We start from the raw sequence: 22606 nt of genomic DNA, 5'->3' as shown, positions 1-22606 counted from the left end.
TGGTATTGGCAGAAAAACAGACACACAGACCAATGGAATAGAATTGAAAACCCAGAAATAAACCCACCTATGTATGGGCAAACAATTTTCGACAAAGGAGTAAAAAAATATACAATGGAGAAAAGAAAGCCTCTTCAATAAATAGTGATTGGAAAATTGGAAAGCCACGTGCAAAAGAATGAAACTGGACTGCTAGCTGTCACCATTTACCAGAATTAACTCAAAATGGAACATAGATCTAAAAATAAGTCCTGAAACAATAAATTGCATAGAAGAAAGCATAGGTACTAAACTTATGGATCTTGGGCTCATAGAGGATTTTATGAATTTGACCTCAAAGATAAGGGAAGTAAAAGCAAAAATAAATGAATGGGAGCATATCTAACTAAAAAGCTTCTGCACAGCAAAAGAAACCATCAACAAAACAAAGAGGTAACCAACCAAATGGGAGAATATTTTCAAAGAACATCTCCTATAAAGGGCTAACATTCAAAATGTATAAAGGAGTCATACAACTCAACAAGAAAAAGAAAAATCTCATTAAAACATGGCAACAGGACCTGAACAGACACTTGTCCCACGAAGACAAACCAATGGCCAACAGCAAAAGAAAAAATGCTCAACTTCTCTAGCTATTATGGAAATGCAAATCAAAACCACAATGATATATCACCTCACACCTGTTAGAATGGCTATCATCAACAAGACAAGTAGTAACAACTGTTGGAGAGGCTGTGGAGAAAAAGGAACTCTTATACACTGTTGGTGAGAACGTAAACTGGCACAGACACTACAGAAAACAGTATGGCGGTTTCTCAAAATATTAAGAATAGAATTACTTACAATGCGACCCAGCAATCCATTTTCTGGGTATCTACCCAAAAATCTGAAAACATTTACCTGTAAATACATATGTACCCCTATGTTCATTGCAGCATTATTCATGATGGCTAACACATGGAAACAACCAAAACGTTCTTTGATAGATGACTGGATAAAAAAGATGTAGTACATATACACAATGGAATATTACTTGACCATAAGAAAATAAGAAATATTGCCATTTGCAACAACATGGATGGATCTTGAGATTATCATGCTAAGTGAAATAAGTCAGAGAAGAAAAGGTTGAGAACCATATGACTTCACTCATATGTGGGATATAAAACTGAAAGCAACAAAGAAACATGACAAAGAAAGAAAGAAACAAAAGTCATAGATACAGGCAACATTTTATTGGTTCCCAGAGCGTAAGGGGGAGGGAGGATAGTAGAAGAGGGAAAAGGGGTTCAAACATATGGTGATGGAAAACTGACTTGGGTGGTGAATACACAATGAAATATATAGACAATGTATTATAGAAATGCACACTTGAAACTTATATAATTTTATATAATTTTACTCATCAATGTCACCCCCATAAATATAATAATGATTTAAAAAAAAGAGCAGTGAGAGAGTTTGACTTCAAAAGGGTAGAATGAAGGAATTTTGGGGGCAGTGATGAAATCAGTTCTGTAGTTGATCTGGTGGTGGTCGCACAGATCTATGTATTCGTCAAAATGGTTAAAATTGCACCAAATGTTATGAACTTTGCTGTATATAAATTAAAAAGTAAACTAAAAAATTTAAATCTCAATAAATATCTTACATGTTTTTACTTAAACATTTCATTTCTTTTAACTCTTATAATGTATGTTTTCATACATGTATTATTCATTTTCATTTTCTTTTTTAGTATATCACTGCTCAGTTCTGTAGCTTAATTTTGTTTTCTTTCTATTGATTTAAAGATCTCCTTATTAAGTTAATACATGTTTTCTTTCAAATAGTAAAAGTATAATTTTCTGGTTTTATTTGCTTTAAAAAATTTTTAAACTAAAGTTGAATTATTTTCTGTAACAAAATGTATCAGATATTAAATTTATGGTTTTTATCTTTGGTGTCCTAACATCTCCATCTCTAATTATTTATTTAGCCGAGCCATCCTGCCACCCGTTGGCAGCTCAGTGGCAGCTCAGCTTGGGCCAGGCATCGAACCGCTGTTGCTCAGAGCTCACACTCTTGAGTGAGCTCTTAACCAACTGAGCCACTTGGCTAGCCCCCTATTTATTTATTTTTAACTTAGTGGTTTAAACATTTCAAATCTTAAATCCACATGAATTGTATCATGCGTAATCCATTGATATAACCTTTACTCCAGATTTTTGGGAGTGACTTGCTATTTGGAATTCTCAATTCTTTCCTTGTTTTCAAATGCTACATTTATTACACTAGATTTAAAAAATACTCTTAATAAAAGAAAACCAACATTAATAAATGTTTAAATAAATGTAAAATAATACTTAATCATAGCTGTTGTTTCCATTAAGCAGATGCCATACTATTTTGAATATAGCAATTTATACATATTTATATTTCTTAGGCATTTTTCTCCTTTAAAAAATGTTTCCTGTCTGTTAATTTTAGTTATTCCAGTTTGAAGTTAAGAACGCCTTTGTAAAGTACACAATATATTATAAATCTCAAAGAAAAAAAGTATGTACAAAAATTTGTTGAGATTCTTGGAATTTTGTCAGAGAATATTGCTCTTTCTATCTATGAAAGGGTTGATTTCCATTTATTCAAGTAATTTTGTCACAGAGGAAAGACTATGTTCATATAAATTAATAAAAATATTTTCGTTTGCATTGTCTCTTTTCTGATTTGTGAGGACCCAGGCCCAGACCCTAGACGAAGCAAGCCCAGTTTAGAAAATACCCCCGCCCTGAGGAATAAAAAAAATCATACTCCAGCTGAGCATCGCAGAACATCCTGTTAAGCTATTAGGATGCGGTTATAACTAACAGTAAAAGCTCTTCTTCGCAAAAATTAGGTTACAACAATAGATTATTTTACAGATAACTCATTTTCACATCTGGCTCAGGACGTTTTACAAGAACTAACTGCTTTTTTACTTCTGTACACCTGCTTCTGCTCAAACTCCCGGAAATCAAGCCCCTATAAAACTTCCACCCTCCAAGACCTCCGGGTGTTCTCCTGTTACAGAGTGAGGCAGTCGCCAGGCTTGGCCGAGTAAAGCTTTTGGAACGAAAAACTCCTGTCTCTCAGGTATTTACTAACGAGCGAGGACCTAACAGATTCATCTACAATTTTCATCTATTGCTTTCATGCTTTTGATGAAGTAGCTTTCTTGTCCATTCTCCCCTCCCACCTGCTTTTTTTTTTTTCCGAGTGAGTGGGTGAAGTGGTCAGATATTCTCTTATTGTATTGTTGAGATCTACTTCCTCGTTATTTCAAAAACGTTAATTTGACAGGCAGGTTCCCTTTTTTTGACAGCTCTGTGCCTAAATTGTACACTGGGTGCACAAAGAACTCAGTTGTAATCCATAACTTGGGGAGCCCCTTAAGAAACCAGAGCGCTGATCTGCTTATGGAACTCAGAACCCAGACAAACTTCCCATGTGCTACATAGGCTCGGCGTGAGGGTCTTCTGCGCATGTCTACTCCCGCCTTCTGTCTCTCCTCGCTTCCGCCTATTGCTCCCGTTTACCTCTGTCCTGGCGTGGGAGGCGTTTCTATGGCCGCCGAGTGTATGAGCTTTCTGGGGCTAGTGTCACAGGACGAGGGAGCGGCGGGTGAGCCCCGGAGGGTTAGACGAGGGTCGAGGAGGGCTCGCACTCATTGGGGAGTCGGTCGGTGCTCGGTGGTGGGGAGGAGTTCTGCGGACCCATGGGATGGAGGGATCAGGGGCGTCTCAGTAAAGACTGGAGGCCCCACGTGACCAGCCTCTGTGCTGTGCAGACGGCGTGGTCAGTGAGGCCAGGTTCTTTGGGCCGGGGAGGGCATGTGCGCATGCGAGACGGGTGCATCTACTCATTGGGAAGGGGCGGTGCTGCGGAGAGAGCGAGTGCGCGGTTGTGACGTGTTTTTTGCAAAGCGCCTGGAAAGAAGGGGTCGCTAGCAAGGTCGCTGCACTCCTCGCCATACAGACACCATTCCCATGGCTCTCCTTTTATCCTTTCTGGATTCTGACGTGCTCTCCAGTCATGTCCATCACTGTATCTTGATATATGCTGTTATTCTGTCCTGACTTGCCCTAGCATTCAGGAAGAATTTTAAAGAATTATCTGTTTTTGCCCCATTTGCTTTAGGAAAAATGTTTTTAATTTGAAGGTTAGTGACTTATTCAGGATGAAAGTTTTGTTAGTGAAGACAAAGTCGGATTTCCTGACTCCTAGGCCCGTACTATCTACTTTTCCACACAAGTAAAAGCAAATTTTGTATAAAAGATCATTCTGAGAAATGGCAACAAAGATAAAGAAATTAGACCATAGACCTTTCCTTAAAACACTGCTTTTTATAGCTTTCTTTGGAGTCACTAAAGGTTTAATAACAGTAAGAAAATTAATAACTTAGTCCTCAGTATTTTTTTTCAACAGTTTTGGTGAAGAGTTAATGTTCCTTTATTAGTTGTTTTAATCAGTCTTGTCATTTTACATTTTTTGTGAAGGGATATCTAAACTGTTAAAAAAAATCCACAGGAAGCAGATATTTATATTTACCCAGTAAAAATTCGCCCCAAAGTTATATGATTAGAGTCAGATAGATGCTGTTTCGCCATCCCCCTGTACCTTTTGAAGGTCAAAGGGACATTGACATTCCTCCTATCTAGTGGGTGTGTGTAGCTTTATAGGGCAGAAGAATTCAGGAGCTGCCAGGCAGACCAGATCTTTCATGACCCCATTCCTCTTATTCTAACCCAGCATATCTTCAGAGTTGTCTACATTTTTCTAAGAAAGGCAGAAAATGAGCAAATCCCAGGTAAGTTGTTTGTTTATCCCCACTATATTTTACAATATTTTGTGAGATTTCTAAGAGTCCATATGTTAAGATGGAAATTAGTAATAGATAAAAATTGAACTTTGCAGAAAATATGAAGTAACATTAAAAGCAGAGCCAAGTTGGCTTATATATCTTAGAGTTTTTAAGTTGACCTGCAAATATGTCTCTGATGTTTCTGATAACCCATCATATAAAGGGAATCACTTGGATACAGACAGACTAATTCTTTTCAAGACACAAAGACTTCCTGGGAGCTATCCTTTTTGGTCTTAACATAGGGACACATAGTGAATAACCTTGCAGTGACAGCCCTGAAATAAGTTCTTCAAGACTGTACCTCACTGGGAGTAAAAGAGTCCACAAGGTGATTCAAACAGTCAATTTTATGATGGTCTTGTTTGATCCTAGTATAAAACCTACTGTGTTTATAGGAATGAACTGCTATCATGCTTGTTAACAAAAAATCTCCATAGCTATTTTATGTTAGCTAGGCTGTGTATATAAGGTGTGTAACAGATGGTTAAAAGTTAATTTCTTTGGTAAATGTTTCTGAGCTTCTCAAGTCAAATTTCATCCCATATCATTCTGTCTTGGTTCTTTCCCTCCACCTTTTAGAATCTATCCAGGTAAAGGTCACCAGTGACTTAATTGTAGTTGCCTTCCTTGAACAACTGCTACATTACCCTACTGACTACTCCTGGAAAATCTCTCTTCTCATCATCTCATACCACTCTTCTGATGGCTCTTTTTTGGAGTCTTCCTTATTGTGCCTCTAGTTTAGTTCCAAGTTTTCATCCTTTGTTTACTAGTCTTCTCATTTTATCTCTGTATGTACATTGAAATATATGTAGATAATTGAACAGTACTGTTTATTGTTTAAAAATATGTAAACTATCTTAATGTATGTATGATACACATTTTCCCCCAACTCATCAATGATTTAAGATCTATCCAAATATAGTTTATTCCTTTTAATGTCATATTTTTCCATTGTATGGCAATACTATATTCTAAATAGTATATTTCATTGGTAGACAGGTAATTTCTGTTTTTCAGTGATATGAATAATGCTGCTGTGAATATCCTTGTCATTCTTTTTGCACAATCGCAAATATACCTGCAGATTCTAGAGCAGTGATTCTCAAAGTGAGGTTCTTTGACCAGAAAAGCAGCATAACCTGGAAACTTACTATTTGAAATGCAGCCTCATGCCGCATTCGAAACCTACTGGAAGAGAAATTCTGGGGGTGAGGCCCAGCAATCCATGATTTAAACAAGGCATCTAAGTGATGCTGATACCCACTAAGTATAATAAGAATCACTGCTCTAGAAAACTATGATTAAATTTTTGAATTGTAGAATATGAGAATTTCTAATTTTTCTAGGCATGTTATTAATCATTAGAGGACTATTTTCCCTCCTTTCTCTCCAGATACAAAAATTATTTCTGCACTAGTGTGTGAAAACTACAGTTCGATTTTCACCTGTCTGATTATTCAGTTGTGAAACTTTAATAAGTCTATGGCTTTTCAGGTTTTGTTTTGTTTTTTAAAACAATACAGGAAATAGTATTGCCTTTTTTTTCCCCTCTAGATTTTTATTGGGGAATTGGGGGAGGGGAACAGTGTTGGGGAATTAGGGAAGGGGATCAGCCAAGTTGTTGTCCTTCAATCTTGGTTGTGGAGGGAGCAGCAAGCTCAGCTCCAAGTTCAGGCGCATTGCTCAGCTCAAGGTGCTGTGTTCAATTAGTTGCGGATAGGCGTAGCCACCATCCCATGCGGGAGTTGAGCCAGCAGCTTCGTTGTTAAGAGCACACGCTCTATCCACTGAGCCATCCGGGCAGCAGCTCAGCTCAATGAGCCGAGTTCAGTCTTAGTTGCGGGTGGACGTAGCTGCCATTTCATGCGGGAGTTGAACCAGCAGCCTTGTTGTTAAGAGTGCGCACTCTATCCCCTGAGCCACTCTGGTGGAAGCTCAGCTCAAGGTGCCGAGTTCAGTGTTTAGTTGCGAGTGGGCGCAACCTACCATTCAAACCTGCAGCTTTGTTGTTAGGAGCATATGTTCTCACCAGCTGAGCCATCCTGCCACCTGTTGGTGGCTCGGCAGCAGCTCAGCTCAGGGCGCAGAATCACTGGCCCATGTGGGAATCGAACTGGTGACTCTGTTGCTCAGAGCTCGCACTCTTGGGCAAGCTGTTAACCAACTGAGCCACTGCCGGCCAAAACTTTTTTTTTTTTAGATTTTTATTGGGGAATTGGGGGGATGGGAACAGACAAGTTGCTGTCCTTTTGGTCTTCAGTCTAGTTGTGGAGGACGTTGCTTCACTGGCCCAAGTTGGTACCATCATTGCGCTCTTCCCGGGTGAGGCAGATCAGTCGCCGGCGTCTGGACGGCCGCTCACTGCAGCTGCTGGCCGCTCACGCTGGCTGCTGGCTACACACGGTAGCCCATGGCAACCCACTGCCGCAGGGGCTGCAGCCTACGCCGTCGCCAGCGACTCCCAGCAGCCCAGCTCCAGGTTGAGCTGTTGTTCAGCATCTTAGCTGTAGAGGGCAGTGTCACTGGCCCTCATATGTGGGATCCGAACCGGGGCCCTCTGGTGTCCCATGCCAGTTTTTAACCATCGGGCCACTCGGCCGGCCCCAAAAAACTTTTTTTTTTAATAAGTAGAAAGAGTGTACTCTAAAATAGTGATTAAAAAAAGTATGGTATAGTAAATACCTGTAACATAGTCATTTAGTATCATTATCAAGTATTATGTACTGTACACAGTTGTACATGCTATATTTTTATAGGCCTGGCAGCACTGTAGGTTTGTTTACACCAGCATCACCACAGACATGTGAGTAATGCTTTGCACTACAATGTTATGATGGCTAAGATGTCATTGAGCGATAGTATTTCAGCTCCATTATAGTCCTATGGGACCACCATCATATATGTGGTTGGTCCATCATTGAGCTAAACATTATGTGGCATGTGACTATATTACAAATCCAATACTCATATAACTTATAACTCATACATAAATCAAAACAAACATTAATAGCACTCCTGAAGCCTCCCTTGTACCCCTCTCACAATCCTTAATACCTTCCTGCTGATTAATTTACAACTAATCTGTGGCTTCAGTGGGGAAGTTGAGTAGTGAAGTGACAGAGACCACTAGCCCACAAAACCTAAAATATTTACTCACTGGCTCTTTACAAGGAAGTTTGTCAACCCCTAGATTAGTTTATTGAATTTGTTAGTGTTGGTATTATTCATGCCCTTTTCAAATTAATTTTCCTACTCCAAGGTCAAGATAATCCCTTTTGGGGATGGCCAGTTAGCTCAGATGGTTAGAGCGCAAGCTCATAACACCAAGGTTGCCGGTTCGATTCCCACATGGGCCATGGAGCCACGCCCTCCACAACTAGATTGAAACAACTACTTGACTTGGAGCTGATGGGTCCTGGAAAAACACACTGTTCCCCAATAAAATTTATATAAAAAAAAGGCTAATCCCTTTTGTTATTTTTAAAATATTAATTGTTTTGGCTTTCACATTTATGTGTATTTTATTGTAATTGATATGCACTTATGTATGAGGATGACATCAGTTTACTTTTCTAGCATAAAGTATATCTAGTATCATTCTTAAAACAATTTTTTGGTGCCGGCTGAGTGGCTCAGTTGGTTAAGAATTAGCTTAAGAGTGCAAGCTCTGAGCAACAGGGCTGCCGGTTTGATTCCCACATGGGCCAGTGATGCTGTGCCCAAGCTGAGCTGCCATTGAGCTGCCAACAGGTGGCAGGATGGCTCGGCTGGTGAGAGCATGTGCTCCTAACAACAAGACTGCCTGTTCAATGGTGGGCTATGCCCACCCGCAACTAAGACTGAACTTGGCACCTTGAGCTGAGCTGCTGTCCAGATGGCTCAGTGGATAAAGCATGTGTTCTTAACAACAAGGCTGCTGGTTTGACTCTCACGTGGGATGGTGGCTACCCCCACCCACAACTAAGATTGTAACACAACACCTTAAGCTTTGAGGCTATGAGCTGCTGATGGGCAGCCAGATCGCGACTGGCGCCTTCCACAACTAAGATTGAGGAACAACAACTTGGCTGGTTTCTCTCCCCAATGCCCCAACACTGTTCCCCTCCCCCAGTTCCTCAATAAAAAAACCCCGAACATTTAAAAAAACACACCCAATTTTTCCCCACTGTTTTACAGTATGATATATGCCATAATAATGTATACATCTGTGTCTGGGTCTTTCTGTTCCATTGGTTTGATTGTCTCTCCTTATGCCAATACCACATTTCTGTTACCCTTGTCATAAACAAGTGATGATATATTTATTCCTGCTTACACTAAAATAAATTCCAGAAAATACTCATTATAATTAAACTAGCACCATTTATTGAAATGATTGTCTTTCTGTTACCCTTGTCATAAACAAGTGATGATATATATGTGGGTCTGTTTTTGGACTCTTCTCCATTCTGTGTATACATTTAAAAATTCTAATGCCCATACAACAGTTTTAATTATGGTACATTGATTAATTTTACTTGATATAGCATTTCTTCTGGCTTTATTTTTCGTCAAGATCAGTTTGTCTATTTTTAGCTCTTTGCATTTTTACATATATTTTTTTTTTTTAGATTTTTTTTAATTGGGAAATTGGGAGAGGGGAACAGTGCTGGGGAATCGGAGAAGGGGAACAGATAAGTTGCTGTCCTTTTGTTCTTCAGTCTAGTTGTGGAGGATGTTGCTTCACTGGCCCATCTTGGTATTGTGATCATTGCGCTCTTCCAAGGTGAGACAGATCGGTTGCTGGGCTCTGGACGGCCGCTCACAGCGGCTCTTGGCAGCTCATGCTGGCTGCCGGCCGCTCACGCTGGCAGTCCTCCACTCACGGTAGCTTATTGCAGCCCACTGCAGCAGGGTTGTAGCCTACGCCATCGCCGGCGACTCACGGCAGCCCAGCTCCAAGTTGAGCCGCTGTTCACCATCTTAGCTGTAGAGGGCAGTGTCACTGGCCCACATGTGGGATCCGAACCGGGGCCCTCTGGCGTCCCAAGCCAGCTCTTAACCAATGCGCCACTCAGCTGGCCCTGCATTTTTAATATTTTAGAATTAGCCTAATATGCAAATCTGCTGGGATTTTGTTTGAGATTGCTGTGAATTTAAATATCAGCATGGAGTGAATTGATATTTTTATAATATTGAGCCTTCTTATCTAGGAATATGTTCTATTTCTTCACCTATTTGTGTCTTCTGTATTTTCTTTCATTATATTTTGTAATTTTCTTTGTTGGGATTTTCATATTTTTCATGCTATTGTACATTTAAAATTTTTAATTTTCTGAAATTTGTTATATTGAATTAGTATCCTATTTCCAAAATTTTTATTTTAGATACTTTTATTTGAGTTTTTTATGTATATGATTGTTTTGTCATATTACACTAAGAACTTCAGAAAAATGTTGAGTAAAATTGGAGATAGCAGTCATCCTTATCTTGGTCCTAGTTTTAAGTTGAACATTTTCTGTATTTCACCATTAAATGTGATATTTGCTGTAGGTATTTGTAAAAATCCTTCATCACATTGAGGAACTTCCTTTCTATTTATAGTTTGCCAAGAGTATTTCTTATGCTGTCCTATATCTACTGAGATGATCATATAATCTCTTAATTTTAAAAATTATTTAATCTTATTTTTATTTCTACCTTTAAGAAAATACTTTCATGGTGTTCATGGCCTATATTTTCTCTGCAAGCCAGTTAAAAAATGATTTTTCACTCCGCTTCCATTCTTGATTGTTTTCTCTCATCAGTCTCTTAGTTCTCTGAAAGCCATCTGATTCATTCTTGATGACTTCAAACACCACTAAATTAATGTCTACTGAATTCTTGTTTTCTTTCTTGACCTCCAGTATTATGCTTCAAATTTATTATATTCAAGGGCTGGCCGAGTGGCTCAATTGGTTAAGAGCACGAGCTCTTAGCAACAGGGTCGCCGGTTTGATTCCCACATGGGCCAGTAAGCTGTGTCCGAGCTGAACTGCCGCTGAGCTACCAACAGGTGGCAGGATGGCTCAGCAGGTGAGAGCACGTGCTCTTAACAACAAGGTTTCTGGTTTGACTCTTACATGGGATGGTGGGCTATGCCCACCTGCAACTAAGACTGAACACGGCACCTTGAGCTGAGCAGCTACAAGCTGCCAACGGGCAGCCGGATGGCAACTGGAGTTGGAGATGAGCTAGCTGTGCCCTCCACAACTAAGATTGAAGGACAACAACTTGGCTGTTCCCCTTCCCCAATTCCTCAACACTGTTCCCCTTCCCCAATTCCCCAATAAAATCTTTTAAAAAATTATTATATTCAAGATCTATTTTGCTAAAATACAGTGCCCGATTCTATTTTCTCCTAGTTTTCATGGCTTATTAAGTCACTCTAGTATCTGTACAACTGTTAATGCATCATCCTTGAGGAAACATTTCCTTTCTGCCCAGTGAATTGGTGACCAGTTCTATTGCTGTCTTATCAGTCCTCTGTGTGCATCCCATTTTCTACTGTAGTAGTTTATGCAAGTGGTGTTGTTTTGTCCTTTAGCTTTTTCTTCTCTTTTTCTTTTTTTATTTAGCTGAGCCATCTTGCCACCTATTGGCAGCTCAGCAGCAGCTCAGCTCAGGCTGGGACTCAAACTGGCAACCCTGTTGCTCAGAGCTCGCACTCTTGAGCAAGCTCTTAACCAGGTGAGATACTTGTCTGGCCCTTTTTCTTCTCTTTTTCAAAAGATTGGTTCTATAAATAAAAACCTAGTCACATAATTTTAGCATATGCTCACATCTATTCTTTTGCTCCCCTTTCACTGCAACAGTGATTCCTAAGGTAGAGGCATGCAGTCTTGATAGTAAAAAAAAAAAAAAAAATCCGTCTTGGATATCTTCTCTTATATAGTCTACAGACATTTCAAATACAGTAGTTCAAAAATCTTTCCCTCCTAATTTTCTACACTTCCTTATTATTGTTTCTGAATTGAAGAGTTAGAGCCTAGACTACGTATTGCAGTGAAAATAAAATATTAGGCCTTTTTCTGCATGTTTAAGTTAAATCAGAAAAAAATTAAAATGTCCAATAAATGTATTGATAATTTATTTCTTTAATTTACAAATATAAATTTCTATAGTTCTCAGTATTCTTTAAGGTATAAAGTGATCACATACTTTGGAGACTGTTGATCTAAAATTACTCTGTAATCCATTTCCTAAATACATCCATGGCCCTTTGTCTCATCACAGCTCCAGGCTATGTTCTCAAGTCCTTCTATGCTCTTTGCCTTTCTGCTCTTTTCCTGAGTGTGTTAGAGGCCCTCTGCTTTTGCTTGTGCCATGGCCCTGTGTTCATGAAGAACACAATATTACTCTTCATCCAACAGCTATTTTTCCTCAGTGAAGTTCAAAATAAGACTAATTTTGCTTCTCATATACATTTGTCTATCTTGTATGTACTTTCACTGTAGCACTTCTAATATAGTACTGCATGTGTTTTATTATCAGATTATATGCTCTTTGAATATAAGAAGATGTTTATGAATTTTAGTACTGCCAAGAACTAGAATAGTTCCAGGTACATTGTGGGAACTTGATACTTTTTTTATATGAATAACACCTTAATGCAACAGCAGAATATTTCTATTATGATTTGTCTTTTTCCTCCAAAGTATAAAGCAAAGCAGTCTGTAAACCATTTTGGTAATCTGAATAGTAGTCATGGTAAGGATTAGTTCCCATACATCTTTTTCCATGTTACCTAATTCTGAACATTTCAGGTTGAACAGAAAGTCCAGGCATCAGTATCATTTAAGGATGTAACTGTGGGCTTCACCCAGGAGGAGTGGCAGTACCTGGACCCAACTCAGAGGTCTCTGTATAGAGATGTGATGCTGGAGAATTACAGCAACCTTGTTTCAGTGGGTAAGATCTGTTTACTATGGAATTCTAAATAGCATACTTAAAGTCTTTTTAAATATAAAGCATAGGGACACTGTAGAGTTTAATGACAGTTAAGATTAGAAGTCAGGAATCAGTGTTGATTGATCTCTTTTGGGCACCAGGAAGATATTTGTGTTTGCCTCTCCAGTGAAATGTTCAGTGGCACCTTCACTGAGTAGCTTCAGAAGCTTCCTCCTCTTTCAGAGGCCCTGAAATCTAGGTTGCCTGGTTCACATCCTAAATGATTTCACTTTGACAGGGTATTGTGTTACCAAACCAGAGGTGATCTTCAGGTTGGAGCAAGGAGAGGAGCCATGGATATTTGAGAAAGACTTTGTGAGCCAGAGCTTCCCAGGTGAGTTAATGTACTGCACAGGTGAACATCAGGGTATTTGTTATTGTACTGTGGTTAATCCAGAGCTTGACAACTTTGAAATGTTTTTTCAAAAACATTTCTTTAGAGGTCCTAACACTTGGATGTGACTGAGAATACTGATTATTGAATCAAACCTCCAGATACACTCAAAAAAACGTGTTCTCCTTTTTGATTCACTTTTTAAATATTTGCTGTTCTTACATCTATCAATAGTCCAGTCTTTGCCCATTTCATCTCTACTCCTGTTTATCTTGGTTATTGTCTGTTTTTCAAAGCACTTTCAGTTGCCTGTCTTACCTCCACTGCCCTGCATTCCTGCAGTTATCAGGCATTCTTTCACATGCTCATTTTCTGACTCAAATAATTTCCCCCCCCCCCACCTCAAATAATTTTTGAGTGCATGCTATATGCCAGTCATTTGCTAAGGGCTGAGAATGTATTACTGAAAAATAATACCTCATAATGAGTTTATACGAGTAGCGCTAATGGCCAACAGGGACATGAAAAATGCTCACCATCACTAATCATCAGAGAAATACAAATGAAAACCATGAGATATCACCTCACACCTGATGAATGGCTATCATCAATAAATTAACAAATAAGTGTTGGCAAGAATGTAAAGAAAGGGGAACCCTCATGCAATGTTGGTAGGATGGTAAATTGGTGCAGCTGCTATGGAAAACAGCATGGAGTTTCCTCAAAAAATTAAAAATAGAGCTACCATATGACCCAGCAATCCCACTTCTGGGTGTGTACCCAAAGAAAATGAAAACAGGGTATTGAAGAGATGTCTGCACTACCATCTTTATTGCATTAGTCACAGTAGCCAGATATAGAAACAACCTAAATGCCCATCAATGAATGAATGGGTAAAGATGATATGATATATATACATACAATGGAATATTTTTCAGACATGAGAAAGAAGGACATCCTGCCATTTGTGACAACATAAATGGAACTTGAGCACATTGCGCTAAGTAAGCCAGAGAGGAAAACAAGTACTATATGGTAGCACTTATATGTGGAATCTAAAAAAGCCAAACTTGTAAAAATAGAGCAAAATGGTGGTTAGTAGGTGACAGTGTGTGTAGGGATAGGACAGTTGTTGTTTAAGGGTATCAACTTGCAATGAGTAGTAAATAAGTCCTAGAGATCTATATATAGAGAATATAGACAATGATATTATAACGATTCAACTTGTTAAGAGACTAGAACTTAATTATTCCAACCACTAAAAAGAAATGATAATTATGTAACGAGATAGAGGTGCTAATTATTTGTATAGTGGCAATCATATTACAATACATAAATGTTTTAATTTAACATGTGTACCTTAAGTTTACACAATGTTATATGTCAAATATAATTTTAAAAAAGCACTAGACACAAACATATTTATGTATATTAAATGTTCTGTGATGGTTAAAAACTATTAAAGAAATTAAAGCAGGATTAAATTGATTGAGTGTGCTACTTTAAGAAGAGTAGTCAGGGAAAACCTTAAGGAGATCACCATTAGAACAAAAATTTGAATGAAATGATTGTATGAACCATGAGGATTCTGCCTCTTTTCAGCAGGTATAACAGCAACTTTTAAGACCATGGGCAGGAATGTACTTAGTGTTTTCCAGATTGACAGGGGGAGGGGCAGGAGATGATGTCAGGAGCTATGATCCAAAAGATGAGAGTATCATAAGCCTTATTAATGAGTTAGATTTTATTCTTTATTGGCGGATTTTTGGGAAATGAGTAACATTTGATTTATATTTATATAAGGTCTTTCTTACCTCTATTGAGAAAATATTGGGAGGGGTATAGGGCATAGAGAGCTCATTAGGAGACTATCTAATTTTCCTTATGAGTGATTATGGTCACTTAGACAAAATTGGAAGGCATGAGAAGAGGTTCGATTATCTCTGTATTTGGAAAGTGAGGCAGTAACAAAAGAACTAACATATTATCAGAGTAACGAAAGGGGAGAGTGGTACTTAAAGTATTTAAAAAAATAATGGTTGAGAACTTCTCAAATTTGGCAAAAGACATAAATCTACTCACTCAGGAATCTGAATGAACTCCAAAGAAAATAAATTCAAGGGCACATCATAATTAAATTTCTGAAAACACAAAAAAATCTTGAAAGTAGCCATTGGAAAGCAATATTACCTTTGGGAATGACAGTCAATTTATCTCAAATCATACAGGCTAGAAGGAAATAGCACAATTTTTCAACTACTGAAAGAAAAGAGCTATCAAAAATTCTTTATCATGTGAAAATATATTCATTAAAGAAGGAAAACTAAGAGAAAATGTTACTAGCAAACCTACCTTTAAAAAATGGCTAGAGGAAGTTTTCTAAATAGAAAGGAAATAATACAAGAAAGCTTGGGACTTCAGAAAAGAAAGAACATTGAAAGTGGCAAAAATAGGACTAAATATGAGATATGACAATTAAGTTTGCAAACTTGCCACCGTGCGCTTACATTGGGAGCACTGTACAAACTTCACGATAAGGTTTCATAACCTTGGCATGTCAGTGTCTCACAGCTGTGTGTGTGTGTGTCGACGTGTGGCAGTGCCTTGCTGAGTGGCATTCATTATTGTTGTGTGGTTTTGTGTGCTGTCGCGAGAATGTCTGAGCTTGAATTAGAGCAACGAACAAACATTCAATTTCTTGTTAAACTTGGCATGAGTGGAAGTGAAATCAGGGACATATTAGTCCAAGTTGATGGGGATTATGCTATGAAGGAAATGTCAGTGTACAAATGGATTAAATGTTTTTCTGAGGGGAGAGAATGTGTCACTGATGAAGAGAGGTCAGGGTGGCCAGTAACGAGCAGAACTGACAAAAACATTGCAAAAATTTGTCGAATTGTGCGTCAAAGTCTTCAGCTGACTATGAGAAGCATAGTAGACCAAGTAAACATCGATTGAGAAACAGGAAAATCTTAACTGAATCTCAGCATGAGAAAGGTGTGTGCAAAAATGGTCCCAAATGAGCTCTTGCATCACTACAATGCACCAGCTCACACGGCACTGTCTGAGGGAGTTTTTCGTTGGTAAACAAATAACTATTGGAACACCTTCCCTACTCATCTGATCTGGTTCCCAGTGACTTCTTTCTTTACCTAAAGATAAAGGAAACATTGAAAGGGAGACATTTCAATGACATTCAGGACATCAAGGGTAATATGACAACAGCTCTGATAGCCATTCCAGAAAAAGAGTTTCAAAGTTGCTTTGAAGGGTAAACTAGGCACTGGTATCGATGCATAGTTCCGACTGCATGTTCCGACATAGTTCTGGTGCATATGTACTTCCCAAGGTGAGTACTTTGAAGGTGACTAGTGATATTCCGCAATGAGGTATCGTAGCACCTTTTCTAGGATGAGTTCTTGAACTTAATTGTCAGACCTCATATAATGGCGTTCCCATCTAATGAGTTTCTGAAATCATATTTGATGATTGGAGCAAAGTTTATAATGTATATTTGATCCTCTGTATGTAGAGGAAATACTTAATGCAATTATATTTTTAAGTGGGGAGGATTTAAGTGGAATTAAAGTTTTATGTTTTGCTTGAAGTGTTAAATGTTGGTACTATAAGTCTGTGATAAGTTATACACGTGGCATTTTATTTTCTAGAACAACAACTAAAAACTGTACAAAATGATACACTTAGAAACAGTGTAAATAAATCAGGATGTGTTTATGTAACCAATAGGAAAATAAGAAATGAGTAACAGTTGAATGAGAAACTGAGAAAACAAACGAAACAAATAATAGCCAGACTTAAGCCTAGCAAAGCAGTGTTTACTTTAAGTGTAAATGACTTGAGTACACCAATTAAAGTACAGATTGGCAGAATGGATAAAACCAAAAACATGATTAAAAAATATGGTACTTATAAGAATCTCACTTCAAATACATCATTGGTTGATAAAAGAATAGGAAAACATACACCATGCAAACATCAGTCAACACTAAGGCAAGAATAGCCCCATTAATATCAGATAAAGTAATCTCTAGAGCAAAGAAAATTATTAGACAAAAAGAGGAACATTTCAACAGAAATACAATGATCTAAAATGTGACCCCACCAAACAACAGAAACTCAAAGTACACAAAAGAAAACTGATTGAACTGAAAGAGGAAGTTAATCCTCACTTATATTTGGAGAATTTACTACCACTTCACTCTCAACAATTGGTAAAACTAATAGACATTTAATCAGCAGTAGATACAGAAAAACTGATCAGCACCATCAACAAACAGGATTGAAGCAACATTTATGAACATGACCCAACAACAGCAGGATACACATTCTTCTCAAGTGCTCATGGAACATTCAGAAACATAAAACATATCTTGGGGCAAAACAAACCTCAATAAACTTAAGAGAGTTGAAGTTATGCTGAATATGTTCTTTGACCATAATGAAGTGAAACTATGAATCAGTAACAGAAAGGCAAATGAAACAAGATGCTTATAAATAATGCATGGATCAATGAAGAAGTTTCAAAATTAAAAAAAAATGCACTGAATTGAACAAAAAGGAGAACGCACTGTATTAATATGTGTGTAAGACAGCTAAATCTGATAGGGAAAATTATAATAGTAAATGCTAACATTAAATAAGATAAAAGGCCTCAAATCCATAGTTAACTTTCTACCTCAAGAAACTGGAAAAGAGCAAAGTAAATCCACAGCAAGTAGAAGGAAGGAAATTATAGGCAGAAATCAATGAGGTTGAAAATAGGAAAAGAATAGAGAAAATTAATAACACACAAATCTGATTGTTTGACAAAAATCAGTAAAATTGATAACCTCAAGCAATATGGACAAAAATTAAAAAAAGATAAGACAAATCACCAATATCAGAAAAGAAACAGAATATCACTCCTGCATCCATGAACAGGAGAAGCAAAATGCTTTGAACAGTTATGCTTATAATTTGACAATTTAGGAAAAAAATGGGTCAATTCTTCAGAAACCCCAAACTACCAAACCTCAATCAAGATGATATAGATAATTTGAATGGCTCATAGATTGTCATAGAAGAGGCATAGCGTATTTGAAGTAAAGAAATTAAATTTTAAATAAAAAGCACCAAATAAGAAAGAAACCTAGAATGTCATCACTGGAGACTTCTACCAACATTTAAAGAATTAATAAGATTTTACAATATGTCTTCCAAAAAATAGAAGGGGAGGGACCACTTCCTAACAAGTTTATTCAAAATCATACAAAGATAGTACAAAAAATGATAAAACTACAGGTCTATATCTCCCATAAATTTACTAGCAAAAATCATTAACAAAGTACTAGCAAATAGAAATCAGCCATGTATAAAAAGAATTATACACCATGACCAAGTGGGATATATTCCAGGTATGGTTTAATAAACAAAAATCAGTGTCATCTACCATAGGCTAAATAAAATGCTATTATACATAGTATTGCTTTCTTCTTTTCCTTTCAGATTGTTCATTGCAGGTGTATAGAAACACAGCTGATTCGGGGGTGTTGATCTCGTACCCTGCAATTTTTCTGAACTTGTATATTAGCTATAGTAGCTTTCTTATAGATTCCTTAGGATGTTCTGTATTTAGAGGGAATCTTCCTTATTCTTTCTTTAAGGCTATATTATTTCCCTAATCTCAAAAGTGGAGGTGACATACGAAAGAAAAACTATGAACCAGTATCTCTCATGAACATAAATGCAAAAACCCAAATAGAATCCAATACCATGACCAATTAGGATTTATTACAGGCATACAGACTGGTTCAATATTCAAAAACTAATCGATATAATTGACCCAATCAGCAGGCTATAGTATAGAGAAAAATCCTATGATCATATCAATTAATGTAGAAGAAGCATTTGACAAAATCCAAATCCCATTTATGATGTAAAAAAAAAACAACCCTCAGCAAACTAGGAATAGAGGGGGACTTTCTGAACTTGATCAAAAATATTTATTTTAAAAAAACCCAAAACTACATTTGGTTAACATCATACTTAATATGAGAGAAACTGGATGCTTTCTCCTTAGTATCAGGAGCAAAGCAAGAATGCCATCTCACTGCTCTTTTAACATCTTACCTGAAATCCTAGGTAATGCAGTAAGATAGGAAAATAAGTATACAGATAGCAAAGGACAAAATTAAACTTCTTTTTCACAGTGGCATGATTGTTTAAGTAGAAGATCCTAAAGATGTGCAAATTTCTGGAACTAATAATAAGTAATTATAGCAAGGTTACAGGATACAAGCTTAATACATAAAAATGAATTGCTTTGTCAATATTTTACTTATGTCTCTACTGTTGAGTTGTAAGAGTTCTTTAAATATTCTATATACCAGTCCCTAATTAGGTATATAATTTGCAGATGTTTTCTCCATTTGTGGCTTATCATTTCACTGTCTTGGCTTTGTGCTCTGCAGTAAGGAAGATTTTTTTTTCATGAAGTGCAGTTTATTTTGTCGCTTTTGTTTTTGATGTTGTATCTAAAAGGGTGGTGTCCATCCCAAGGACATGGAGATTTACCCCTTTATATTTTTTAAAGTAAATAGTTCTTACATTTAGGTCTGTGACCCATTTTTGTCTGTGGTGTGAGGAAGCGGTTTTTCATTGTTTTCCATGTAGACATCAGTTGCCTCAGCACCATTTGTTGAAAAGGCTACATTTTTCACCATTGAATCATCTTGTCATCCTTATTGAAAATGAACTAAACATATTTATTAATATTTATTTCTGGACTCTCAATTACATTCCATAGATCTATACATTTGTACTTATACCAGTACCACATTGTGTTGATTACTGTAGCTTTGTAGTAGATTTTGAAATGGAAAAGTCTGAGTCTTCCAACTTCTACCTCTTTTTCAAGGTTGATTTGATCATTTTCAGTTCCTTGAATTGTCACATGAATATTTGGATCAGCTTGTTAGTTTCAGCAAAAAGGCAGCTGGGGTTTAGTTAGGGATTGTGTTGAATTTTTATATCAATTTGGCAATTATCGTCATGTTAACAATGAAGTCTTCTGATTACCGAGCATGTACTGGATGTTTCCATTTATTTAGTTCATCTTTAGTTTCTTTCAGCATTCTGTAGATTTCAGACTAAGATCTGAAATTACTTGTTTAAAATTACTCATAAGTATTTTATTCCTTTGCTGCTATTGTTAATGAAATTAGTTTCTTATATTCATTTATTGTTCATTGTCAGTATATGGAAATATAATTCATTTTTATGTGTTGTTCTTGTACCCTGTAATCTTGTTGAACTCTTTTTTTAGTTTTAATAGTGTTTGAGTGGATTCTTTAAGTTCCATGTATAAGGTCATGTCAACTGCAAGTAGTTTAACTGTTTTTTCAACTTGAATTTTTCTTTTCTTGGCTAGTATTTCCTGTATAAGTGGTTAGAGGACATTCTTGTCCTGTTTGTGATCTTAGGGGGAAAGTATTCCATCTTTCACCATTTACCATGTTGTTTGCGATGGGCTTTTTGTAGATGCCTTTTGTCAGATTGAGGCAGTTTATGTCTATTTCTAGTTTTTTGATGGTTTTTGTAAATAAGGGTGTTAGATTTTGTTAAATAATTTTTCTGCATGTATTGAGATATCTTGTGGTTATTGTATTATTCTTTTTCTACTCATACGAGCTATTAATTGATTTTCAAATGGTAAACTAAACTTGCATTATTGGGATAAATTCCACTTGGTCATGATGTATAATATTTTTATATATTATTGAATAAAATTTGCTAATATGTTTTTGAGGATTTGTGGGTGTATAGTCATATAATGTTGATTTTAGTTTTCTTAGATATTGAGTTTTCTCATGTCTGATTTTGGTATCAGGGTAATATTGGACTCATAAAATGAGTTGGGAAGTGTTCTTTTGGTGGGGGGAGTTTCTAAATAATTGGTATTAATTCTTTTAAAAACTACTTGGTAAAATTAATCAGTGAAACCATCTGGACCTGGACTTTTTTAATGAGAAGTTTTTAAATTACTAATTCAGTGTTTTTGCTTGTTAACAGGTTTTTTCAGATGTTTCTATTCTTTCTTGAGTCAGTTTCTGTAGTTTTTGTTATTCTAGGAAATTTTCCATTTCCTCAGTTACCTAACTTGTTGACAGACAGTTGGCCATAGCATTCCCTGTGATTTTCATATTTGTACTGTACAAAATATCCCTTTTTATCTCTAGTAACGTGTGTGTGTGTGTGTGAAAGTGTATTTAGTCTTTTTTTTTTTTTAAGAATTCTTCCCTTGAATAACTCCTCAGGGTTTTGTTTTGTTTTGTTTTTGTTTTAAAGGTTTTATTGGGGAGTTAGGGGAGGGGAACAGACAAGTTGCTGTCCATTTTTTTTGTTTGTTCTTCAGTCTAGTTGTGGAGGACCTTGCTTCACTGGCCCAAGTTGGTATTATCATTGTGCTCTTCCTGGATGAGGCAGATCGGTTGCTGGCCTCTGGGCGGCCGCTCACGGTGGCCCTTGGCAGCTCACACTGGCTGCCGGCTGCTCATGCTGGCTGCCAGCCACACACGGTAGCTTATGGCAGCCTACTTCAGCAGGGGCTGCAGCCTACGCCGTCGCCGGCGACTCATGGCAACCCAGTTCCAGGACGAGCTGCTGCTCACCATCTTAGCTGTAGAGGGCAGTGTCACTGGCCCTCATGTGGGATCCGAACCGGGGCCCTGCTGCTCAGAGCTGGCATCCCAAACTAGCTCTTAACCAACGTGCCACTTGGCAGGCCCTATTTAGTCTTATACTAGTAAAGTCACTCCAGACTTCTTATGGATGCTGAGTATGTGATATATCTTTTTCTATTTTTAAAACTTTCAACCTATTTGTGTCTTTTATTCTCAAGTGTCTTTTGTAGACAGCATGTGTTTGGATTTTCACATTTTAAACAATTTTGCTTTCAGTCTGAAGAATTTCTTTTATTTCCTTTAAGAGTGGTCTGGTAGTAGTGGATTCTTGGTTTTTTTTGTTTCTTTTAGTTTTTTTTTATTAAATTACTTTTTATTATGAAATACACATTTTTTAGATTAGTTTCAGCTGTACAACACAGTGCAATAGTTATACTTTTTACCCCTCGAAGTGACAACCCCCGCCCCCAATCTGCTGCCCCATCTCCCCCCAATATCATACATATCTATTACAAATACCCTGACTCCACTCCCACACTACACTCCATGCCCCATGACCATGCACATATACATATATATATTCAATCATAGTTGACATACAATACTACACAACATCAGCTTCAGGTGCACAGCGCAGCGATCAAGCCTCCCCCCATCCATGATGCAAGATATGTGACCACTCGACACCCCACAAAACATTCACAACATCATCAATTACATTCCCCAAACCATCCCCCA

The 22606-nt window shown here is 37.3% G+C and overlaps 1 protein-coding gene across 1 annotated transcript in view; it reads left to right on the top strand.

Annotated features, from left to right (window-relative positions):
- The first annotated feature begins 3546 nt into the window (after nt 1–3546).
- The window catches only part of ZNF33B (zinc finger protein 33B), a 34473-nt gene continuing 15413 nt past the window's right edge, over nt 3547–22606 (top strand). The window contains exons 1-4 of the mRNA XM_019666579.1: nt 3547–3639; nt 4768–4825; nt 12670–12814; nt 13092–13187. Coding sequence (XP_019522124.1) covers nt 4811–4825; nt 12670–12814; nt 13092–13187 — 256 coding nt within the window. The 5' untranslated portion in view covers nt 3547–3639; nt 4768–4810. The remainder of the gene's footprint in view (nt 3640–4767; nt 4826–12669; nt 12815–13091; nt 13188–22606) is intronic.

The sequence above is a fragment of the Hipposideros armiger genome, unplaced genomic scaffold (assembly GCF_001890085.2).
Source record: "Hipposideros armiger isolate ML-2016 unplaced genomic scaffold, ASM189008v1 scaffold_476, whole genome shotgun sequence".
Classification (NCBI taxonomy): Eukaryota; Metazoa; Chordata; class Mammalia; order Chiroptera; family Hipposideridae; genus Hipposideros; species Hipposideros armiger.
This window is presented reverse-complemented; position numbering and strand designations above follow the sequence as displayed.